The 10,912-nt window shown below is 34.0% G+C and overlaps 1 protein-coding gene across 4 annotated transcripts; it reads left to right on the top strand.

Annotated features, from left to right (window-relative positions):
• Positions 1 to 1,586: 1,586 nt before the first annotated feature.
• On the top strand, positions 1,587 to 9,215 carry LOC7483654 (ubiquitin carboxyl-terminal hydrolase 15). 4 transcript variants are annotated; one of them, XM_024581472.2, is made up of 13 exons: positions 1,587 to 1,874; positions 2,641 to 3,059; positions 4,124 to 4,764; positions 4,844 to 4,989; positions 5,125 to 5,213; positions 5,645 to 5,730; positions 5,832 to 5,994; positions 6,112 to 6,235; positions 6,380 to 6,537; positions 6,704 to 6,788; positions 7,071 to 7,283; positions 8,035 to 8,096; positions 8,220 to 9,215. In XM_024581472.2, exons 2-13 carry the CDS (start codon positions 2,773 to 2,775, stop codon positions 8,656 to 8,658), a joined length of 2,493 nt encoding a protein of 830 aa, XP_024437240.2. In that variant the 5' UTR covers positions 1,587 to 1,874; positions 2,641 to 2,772; the 3' UTR covers positions 8,659 to 9,215. The 4 variants fall into 4 exon arrangements, with proteins under 4 accessions (XP_024437240.2, XP_024437239.2, XP_002317364.3 ...); XM_024581471.2 differs by having other exon boundaries at positions 1,590 to 1,882; positions 4,841 to 4,989; XM_002317328.4 differs by having other exon boundaries at positions 1,591 to 1,874; positions 4,841 to 4,989.
• Positions 9,216 to 10,912: the final 1,697 nt, after the last annotated feature.

Below are 10,912 nucleotides of genomic sequence, written 5' to 3'. Positions count from 1 at the left end.
TAGAGAGAGAAAATTATCGTTGGCACCAATTCGGGCCACTAAAACATTCAATTTTTGTATTAAATAATTCCATTTGATGAGAGAAGTTCAAGTTAGGTGTTTTGTTTTATCTTGAAAGTGCCTTAAAAAAAGATTTGAGCTTGGGAAGATTTTTGGTTTCAGGTTAATTTCGGGTTTTTGGATGGTTTTTTGGGTTTTTTAAGGTCATAAATGGATTTATTAAGGTTTCTAGGGTATTTTCTAGGTACTTTGGGTTAAAAATGGATTGAAAAATAAATTTTTGGATAAAAAAAATTCAACCCTAATTTTTCGATCTTTATAGTAGCCAATATCTGGGTTAAGTCAGGTGACATGTCATGTGCCTTAACAAATGATGCGTTATCTGACTTATTTTTTTTTTCAAAAAACATAGGGACATACAACATGTCGTCTATCCAAATTACATCTTAAAAAAAATAGGCCCGCACTTGGGCCCTCCTAAATGGGCCAAGAGTTGGCCTGACTTACCAAGTTTAGTGATACCTAGTCTCTTTCTCTCTTTCTTTTTTTGTTTTCTTAAGTAAATTTGGCTTTTTTTTTAAAAAAAAGTCATGCTTCTTTTTTTTACATATGTTTTTTTAAATGATGGTTGTTTTTTTAAGTATTTTGTATGTATTTAAATTTTGAATAAAGTTTTATAATTCACATATAATATTTTATATGTTTATATGATTGAACTTTATTTTTAAAAATAAAAAAATATTTATTTTTGGATAGTATTTTTAATAAGTGCAAATTTGCGAGATTTTTTTTCTTTAATTTTATTTAATCAATTTAATGTGTGTCTATTTCTATTATCATTTAATTAAATAAAATAAATAAAGTATTAAATACAATTAGATTAATAAACTGTATTACAATATTAAATATCTATCTCTAGACTTTTCTAAATTTATATTTAGTCATCATTAAACATTTATAACTTTTTTTTTATTGACAAAGATAATCTTAATTTTTTTTGAAAAAAAAATCAAGCCCCATATATTGCGAAACGCAGGTCAAAAAACGAGTGGGAGACCGTTTCCTAGACATTATTTTTTTTTTTATGATTTTAGATTATTTTGATGTATTAATTTTAAAAAATAAAAAAAATATTATTTTAATATATTTTTTAAAAAACATTTTAAACCCCAATTTCGATAGTAAACAGCCCGAAACATAATTGCATCTCACATTCATTTCATGGGCTCTGTCGTCTGAACACTCAGAACGACACTGTTCAAAACTTAAATTACTTTTCGCTTTACCATAACTTTATGCATTTCACACACTGTAATTGTACTAACTTTTCTTTTTTCTTCTTTCTTTATTATTAACTGAATTACAAAATTCTTCTCTGCCCAACACACAACTTATCCTTCACGATCGATCCCACACGTACACGTGGCTCGAGTGAAAATTATTGGGAAGAACATGTGCTATCTTTCCAAGACCACCCCCTGTCTAAAAGCACACCCCAAAATTCAGAATATCCAACGGTTTATACTCAATCAGATGGTCTTCTCACCATCCCTATGTAGAACTACAAAATGGGCATCTGCCACGTGTTGGGGCACTGACTAGGGTGTATAGTTTTTGAGTGAGTGATAAGATATAGAAGAAAACCCTAAATGTTGAAAAGTGAATGAGAGGGTAGAAAGAAAGAAAGCGTGAAGCTAGAGAATTTGGTGCAGTTTTGTATGGTACTGCGTGCTTAGTTTTTCTATATGAGGAATCAAGGAATCTTTTTGAAGAGAAGGAGAAGGAGAAGGAGAAGAAAGAAGTGAAACTGTTGTTTCTTTTGTGGGCTTTAAGATTTCTTTCCGTTTTTCTTTTTTTTTGCTTCATGACTTGAGGTAGGCATGTACGTATTTGTGGATTTGTGAAAACATCTTTTTTCGTTTATTGTTTTATTTGTCATGGTTTAACCATGTTGTACCTTTCTTGTTCTTTAATTTAATCTGAGAACATAAGTGAACTAATGTGTAGGATTTCTTTGCTCATTTGTCTCAAACAACATTAAGTATTGTTTTCTGAGGTTGTTTTAAAGGTTCTTGCTTCTAAAATGTTGGACTTTGTGGTTTTTTTTTTTCTTTGTTAATAGATTGTGTAGAAATGTGAAATTGGAGATGGGGGGGTTTTCTCAATTTATTTATTTTATTATTATTGGATTACAATTATTTTTCCTTTTGGGGGTCTACATAGAAATGGGTCATGCCAGTCTTCATTTGATTGAGGGTTTATATTTTGTGTAATGCGAGTGTTTACTGACTCCTGGGTTTGAAGGGACCTTGTGAACCAAAGTATCAGATTTCTAAAGATGGTACTAGTTGGCATATTGCCACTGACACTTTCTAGTTATTATTTTTTGAATAGTTTATGCAAATTTTAAAAAATGTTTCCATTTTGTTGTATTCTGTTAAGGGGGGAAAGTAGATTTCTTGCTTCTCTTCTGATTTAGTACTAGTTTGCGCATTGAAAGTACTAATTTGAGATTGAACTCTTGCTATTAATATGTGTTCGGTTATCTATGTTTGACTCCGAGGGAAAATGGAGAATGTGCTTACCTATTTGTAATGCCATGTTGAGTTGTGAGGATTCACGGCTTGAAAATTTTGGCAGGTTGAATGGCGGAGGATGATTTTCTTATTTTTGGCTTTGGGTGTTGATTTAGCTTCGCTTATGTAGATCAAAGGGACTTATTGTGGGTAGTGATTTTGGGAGGAGTTTGGATATGAATATTCTGGCGGGGACATGCTTGAACCAAGGGGAGCTGATATACCTGTCCTGTTTCTTGTCTTGGTCGTGCTTCCTCTGGTTGCTTACATTTTGCTTGGGAAATGGAGTGAGTCTGCAAAGAAGAGAGAGAGGATAAGTTTGCTTGCTCAACTGGCTGCTGAAGAAGCTTTTAGAGCAGAAGTAATGGCTACTGCTTGTATCATTCCTCCTATGTCTACTTCAAAGAATGGAATTCATGTTTGTGCTAGATGCTTTAGTCCAGCTACAACCCGCTGCTCCAGATGCAAGTCTGTTAGATATTGGTACTTTACTTGACCTTTTTCTCTAGATAAATGTGTTTATTTCTTACTTGTACTAAACTATCCTGTTTCTGTCTGCCCTGGCCACAATAAGGAAATATTTGTCATACTATCTGTATTTCCTTAAATTTGCACAAAGAAACTCCACTGTTTAGAAAGCAATTAGAAAGGCAAGATCTTGACCGTGGATGGTCTAAATAATGTCTGTCATAAGATTTCTGTAATTGTAGACAAGTATTTGCATTGCTCATAGAATATGTCAGTTTCAAAACCATCCAGGTCCTGTGATTGAGTACCAAATGCTTCTTTTCAAAGCTTTGGAGGTTTTATTTTTTCGTTAATTTATTGAAGTAAATGAAACAAAGAGCCAAATGTAGAGAATTCATCTGAAGGTTTTCTGAGTTTACCAGTAATCACAAAAGCATCAAAGCTACAAACCTGGTTTGTTGCACTGATTTTTTTTCTTCGTATTCATCTGTCTGTTTTCTGTCTTCTATCTGGAGAAATGAATCTATAGGCTAATAAATCCTTGGCTTCAGGAGTGAAAGGCAAATAACAGACCAGTTTCACTAGGTAAAATCTCTGATTCAACTTGATCACATTCTTTCCCTCCACATACCCAAAGTGCAGGTCAAAATACCATTAAATCATGTTCACTCCCTGCACTGTTGACCATGTAAGAAACTGTTGCCCTTCCTCAGACAAGCAAGCATAGGGTTTAATTCTATGGGAAACTTTACACAAAATTTCTGCTGTATGTATGCAAGGGTCTTTTTCAGATATAAAACAAGTTTTAGTTGTTAATTTCTTGTTGCAATTTTGCGCAGATCATGTTAATAAACTTGCAAACATGATTTCTTGTTTTTTCTTTTGACCCCCCACCCCAAATTTTCTTTTGACTCCCCCACCCCAAATTGATGTGTCTCTTATAGTCTGTTTAGCATCAACCATGGAGCTGGGGAACCAAAGTAATGCATGTGATGCACATTTCCTACTTGTAGATATGAACCATAACTTACTGAACCAAGTTTCAAGTTTGTTAATTTTCATCATAAACCCTCATGCAGTTCTGGAAAGTGTCAAATAATTCATTGGAGACAAGCCCACAAGGAAGAGTGCCAACGGTTGGAAACTACAAGTTCATGCTCATCTCCTATGGCTACCTCATGTGATGAATCCATCCCTGAGAAGTTATCAATCAATGATGGCTTGGACTTATTTTCCTTGGGGTATAATAGCAAGCAGCCTGCAATGGATACTGGTCTTTCAGATAATAATGTCCATCCTTTAACAAGCACTGGTGCTTGTGCTGCTGGTAATTGTCCTGCAACTGTTACCTCTCAAGAAGCTATGCTACACAGAAGAAGTCCAGACAAGCAAGTTTCATGCAAATCAAACAAAGAAATGTACTGTGGGTCCTCAAGCTCATTGAATGCAGGAAAATATGGGATAAATGCACGTGAAATTGGAACAAACTTTGTTTTTAATGTAGTAGATTTCTCTAATGCGGAAGCATCTGTTGATGGTGAAATGGCAGGACCAAAATGTTCTTATGAAACACCAGTTACAAATGGAAATGTGAAAGCTAATACTGCATTGCATCCCATGGGAAACAAATCTTTGAAATCATCAAAATCAAAGATGAAATTCTCTGGAGACCAATCCTATTTTAAAATAGATGGAAAAGGACAACTTACAGATGATTCAAGTAGGTTTAATGGATCACCTTACCCAATATATGAGTTATTCTCTGAACTTCTTTTAAATGTATACCTGTGATGCAGAAGTTGCAAGAATGCGCAATGCAAACCCTGCAGCAGGAACCAATGGGGTTACAAGCATTGGTATTATGAAGATGATGGATTTAAGGAAGTCGTCAAAACTTGCTACTCAAGATATAACAGAGGTTAATGCTACTCACAAAAAATTAAGGGTTAGTTTTGAGTTCTATTTAAGCTTTTGAGAGTTCAGTTTGCGCTGTCCTTTTTTGTGTTTTGGTTATTTGACACGGCTATGAAGTCAGTCATAATGGAATATTTCTTCGTGTTATCATATCATTTCATCTCAGATGCTGTTCCCTTATGAAGAATTTGTGAACATCTTCAATTGTGAAGTTATCGACTTAACACCTAGAGGACTTGTAAATTGTGGAAACAGGTATGAATGGATGTTTCTCTAATGCAAAATAAAGATGTGTGCAATGGTTTTTGTGAGCTAAAGCAAAATGAAGAGAATGTCAATTTACCATGCTGCCGATCATAAACTGAAATATAAACTAGCTGCTAGTTTGAATTTTACTGCACATAGATTGTGAGCAGTCAACTTTTACATGGGTGAATGCCTGTATTGTAAATCTTATGTTTGAATATTGACATTTATATGCTAGGCAGTTACTGTTAATTGATGAAGGCTTACATGTACTTGTGACGAGACTAACCAAAAGTTTATTTACCTTTTGTGATTGTAAGTTCAAGTATAAAAGGAGCAAGTTTATATAAATTTATAACAAGCTAGGCTCTTATTTCTGAATGTAACAAGCTGATTATTTTCTTGTGCCTTTTCTATTACTCACATTTTCTATTTTGCAGTTGCTATGCCAATGCTGTCCTCCAATGTTTAACCTGCACAAAACCTCTGATCGTCTTCTTGCTTCATAGATCACATTCAAGAGCCTGTATTCTTCTTTCTCATTTTTCCTGTTGTGTGGGTATTTAAAAAGTACAGTAGTAATTTTCTCTGATATTTCTAATTTTCATATCTGCATATGCTTGTTAGGTTGTGAGATAGATTGGTGTCTCATGTGTGAACTTGAGCAGCATGTAATGATGTTAAGAGAATGTGGGGGCCCTCTGTCTCCCAGTAGAATCCTACTGCATATGCGAAACATTAATCATCAGATTGGCGATGGAAGTCAAGAAGATGCACATGAGTTCTTAAGGTCTTCTAAAGATTCACTAGCGATGTTTTTATCTTGGTTTCAAATTTCATATTGGAGATGCTAGTCCCACTTTGCTTCATAATTCTTTCCTCCTATTTATGCGTGCTCTTCATCCAGGCTTCTGATTGCATCAATGCAATCCATATGCTTGGAGAAACTGGGTGGTGAAGACAAGGTTGATCCCAGATTGCAGGAAACAACTTTCATACAGCATACTTTTGGTGGGCGTCTTAGGTCGAAGGTGTTGCTTCTTTGGTTCTTTGAACTGTCTTTTTGTTTCACTGCAAATATGTTTATTTCTTTTTTGTGCATCCTCATTTCTGTCATTTTAGTTAAAGACTTATCCTACACAACAAACATGAAGAGTTTAAATGTTTGCTACTAGGTCAAATGCCTGAGATGTCATCATGAGTCAGAAAGATATGAGAATATTATGGATCTTACACTAGAGATATTTGGTTGGGTTAAGTCACTTGAAGATGCATTGACTCAGTTTACAACCCCTGAAGAACTAGATGGAGAAAACATGTATAGATGTGGAAGGTTGGATAACTTATTTCCTTTTCTTTTCCTTTCCTTTCCTTTCTTTTTTTCCTTTCCTTTCCTTTTTTATTTTGTGTGTGATCACTGCCATGGTATGTATTAGTGTTTTAGGTTTGGAAGTAAAAATCAAGTTACTTAATGGCTCTGAAAATATTTTGATGAAAAGGTGTGCTGCATATGTCCGAGCTAGGAAGCAGTTGAGCATACATGAGGCACCAAACATCCTGACAATTGTTTTGAAGAGATTCCAGGTTTGCTTGCATATTTCAGTACAATTACTTTCTTGTCATATGTCCAATCAACTTGCAGGAATTATATAAGGGTGCCTGCCTTTAGCGTTAAGTTCACTATATTAATTTTGAGTCGTGGCATGATGTTTCATCACTTAATTTTTTTAGGTAGCAATTTACCAAATTAAATGTTTCTAACTGTGTAGGTTTTGATATCCTTTCTGGGATATTTACATTTTATATTCTTTTGGATGGATGGTTTTAATTGTTTTGATTCTCGGATTGTTGGTTTTGCTTCACCAGGAGGGAAAATATGGGAAAATAAACAAATGCATCACTTTTCCTGACATGCTGGATATGATCCCATTTATGACTGGAACTGGTGATGTCCCTCCTCTTTACATGCTTTATGCTGTTGTGGTGCATTTGGATACACTGAATGCCTCTTTTTCTGGACATTACGTGGCATATGTAAAAGATTTGCAAGGGAGCTGGTTCAGGATAGATGACACTGAGGTACACCCATTTCTTTATTTCAGTTCATTTCTATAGTAATTGGATTGTTCATCTCTCTCTCTCGAAATATTTATGCTTTGTTGCATATTGTTTTCTGGAAAGGGTGAAACCTTATAATTCAGTGGCCTTAGGTTTCACATGTCATATTTAACTTATTTACCTTGGTTTCATCTGCTAACCAACTTTGAGATAGAGTTGGCTTAGTTTGGAAAGTGGAGAAAACAGAAGATGGAGATGTTTAAACTACAATCTTATAATATTCACTCTACAGTCAGGATGTGACCATACAATATACAGCTTTAAGACTAAGATGGCATTTTATAGACATGATATTCTGGACTGGTTGTACTCCTATCATGTCCAATATGGCCAGAAATTAGAACTGCTATTTGTCTATCTTCTAATTAATCCCCAGTGAAAAAAACAATCTTCAATTGTTTTTTGTTATTAGCATCTCAGGTTTATAACCGTACCTTCCAAAGGATAAACTTTTTTCTGCATATTTATGTACAGCTCTACATAGCTGATGAAATTCATGAAAGTGCTCTCCATAGTTTCGTGAGATCACCACAAGTTACCTCTCTCATCTCTCTTTCTGTTCTTCTTTTTCCCTCTTACGTGGTTGCCCATCATATGGATATTAAATAACAAGATCAACTGTATTTTAAAATTCTGATGTTTTAATTGTTTCCCTGATATTCTATATTGATGAATTGGGATTTCAATGATTTGGATCATGCTCTCATAACAGGTTCATCCAGTATCGATGAGCCAGGTGATGTTGGAAGGAGCATACATTTTGTTTTACACGAGGTAAACATTGGGGTTGAAATTGACTACAATTACTTGGTCTCTTCTTTTCAGGAATGCTACTGTTAGTTAATGTTTACGTTTGTCTGTACTTCCCTCAACTTCTTGTAAGTGTTTATTTCTTAGGTCCTGTCCTCGCCCTCAAAAGGCAATTTGCGAGAAAGCCAGCAGGCAACAAGTTCCATTAACTTTGAGACACTGCATGTCAAGAACTCAGAAACCTTCAAGACAAGGACAGAGCAAATGCAGCAGCCACTTTGTTGGCCCAGAAGCTTCATTGGATGTCAAACCAGAAAACGGTTCTAGCCTTGCCAGCTATGCTAATGGCATTCCAAGGAGCAGTGCAAACAAAAATACCACTCAGGTGATGGATTTCTCTGATGCTACATCAAGTGATCGGTCCCTTTTTACAAGCTCTGACGAGGCTTCTTTCACAACCGAGAGCACCAGAGACTCTTTCAGTACTATAGATTATGCTGATGCATGCAATGCAGATGCTTTCTCATCGATTTTCAATGATTTGTATGCTCCCGAATCCTCTTATCAGAATTCTCTTTGCCGTTGAACATTTTCAAATAGGAGGCCACAAACTAGGTTCATCTTGGAGGAGAGGGGCCATGTTTTGGATTCATGCTCATCAACCCAACCTCCAGAGCCTGGAAAGGAGGAAATTACAAACAGGTCTGTGATTCATCAACCAAACTCTTTACGGACAGTTCCTGCACCATGTCTGTAGAAAATGGGAGAATCACAAAGTGTGGTCTTGATCCTGGTCATTGTAGACTGTAGTGTGTAGATCCCAAATGATGATTATTGACTTAGCTAGGTAGAAGCCCTGCCTCGAAATTTTTGTTTTCAATACTAAGTTGATTGGGGCATGTGGATTGTTGTTAGAGTACCCTAGGAAAGGAAGATTCTTGTTATTATTGAAAATTGTAAAGTGCAACCATATCCTTGGCTCCATTTGTTTTAGCTTGTAGTATTTTCACTTGCTTAGCTCATATTAGATAAGCTAACAGTGAGTCTGTGCCCGACAGTTGTCACATGTCAGCCGGGCCAGTAATCTAACTTGTTGTACCATGAAATACGAATGACAGTTTTCTTTGTTGTGTTGGGACACTACTTTTCTTGAGTTTATTTATTTAGGATTTGGTCAGGTTGCCATTATTTAAATTTAATTACCATGCTCGTCAAACAAGCAGTGTGTGCTTCTCGTAGGCCATTGTTCATGGCTCCGAGGAAGTTCCGGTCTTGTAGTGCGAATTAGCACGTTGTTATACCTCATGAAAGGCATCGATCCAACCAAGAATTTGGATTCCCTGCGGCCATTGCATGAAAACTGTAGCAGTCTCAGAAATGTTTTTCCGTTTAACTGGAATGTCATCTTAAAACATTGAAGGGTGTAGAATTAGGGCAATATTCTCGTACCGTTCACGGAGTTGTCGCTCGGTTTCCAGGTTCCACCACCCCACGAAGATTTTAAACTGCTTGGCTGTGGAAAGACAATGAAAGTTTCATTAATCATTGATCATCAATTATATAATGCCTTCTGACTTGTGGGAGGATTAGAAGCATTAGAAAATGCATAATTAATAATAATGATAGTAAAAACTAAATTAATAATAATAGATTAAACACAGATAAATTGAAAAAAAGAGAGGGTAACTTGCTGTAAGAATCCAGTTCTGGTGGCATCAATATTTTTTTAACCCAACACTGTTCATCCAGCACCTTTTTGGAAAGATTCTTCTCAATTTTTATTTTATTCCCTTTTGGTTTAAAGGTTATATGTTGTGTCCAAACATTCATTTTATTCATATTTAAATCCTAGTGTTTAAGAAAGCATAGAGAAATCGGCATAAAATAAAAAAGAAGAGAAAAAATTATTGATTATTTATATTCTACCAATAAATAGTAAATTTAATTAATCTTTTTAGAAAAGACATTAGCTGTATATTCTTGTTTTACATTAAAATTGTTTTTTGGTCTAACACGTGGGATGTCTGTTTGGGTGTATGGTTGCGGTTGCTTTTTAAAGTGCTTTTCACTCAGAAATATATCAAAATAATATATTTTTTTATTTTTTAAAAATTATTTTTGATATCAACATATAAAAATAATTAACAAAAATAAAAATATATTAATTTGAAATAAAAAAATATTTTTTAAAAAATATTTTTAAAGCACAAAAATAAATAACTAGTTAAAAAATAATGAAAGTACTTGGAGGAATTAATTGATATAGACCAAATTTATATGGTGAGATTGAAACAACTCTGACAAATAGAATGAAAGTACCCTCGTGCTAATAATGTTTCAGAGAACCTTTTCTTGTAGAAAAATCTAAATGCCTTTAATGTTTTGAGGTTGGATATATATATATATATATATATATATATATATATATATATATATATATATATATATATATATATGTTGCGGTTGTTTAAAAGTATTTTTTATACCGAAATATATTAAAATGAATTTTTTTTATTTTTAAAAATTATTTTTGAGATCAGCGCATCAAAATACTTCAAAATATATAAAACAAAATTATTTTTTTATAATTTTTGTGAAACATGGTTTTCACCGCGTTCCCAAATATTAATGGGTAAATGGAAAGCTTTTTTTCTTTTATATAGATATAAAGTTTAACTTTTACTTGAAATACATTAAAATAATATTTTTAGTTTTAAAAAATTATTTTTCACATTATATATTAAAATTATCTAAAAAAAACAAATTTTTTATTTTAAAAAATAACATGTGGTGAAGTTCATTACGCTCTTGTCATCCGGGAAGAACAAATTTGCAATGAA

This window comes from Populus trichocarpa, chromosome 11 (genome assembly GCF_000002775.5).
Source record: "Populus trichocarpa isolate Nisqually-1 chromosome 11, P.trichocarpa_v4.1, whole genome shotgun sequence".
Taxonomy (NCBI): Eukaryota; Viridiplantae; Streptophyta; class Magnoliopsida; order Malpighiales; family Salicaceae; genus Populus; species Populus trichocarpa.
This window is presented reverse-complemented; position numbering and strand designations above follow the sequence as displayed.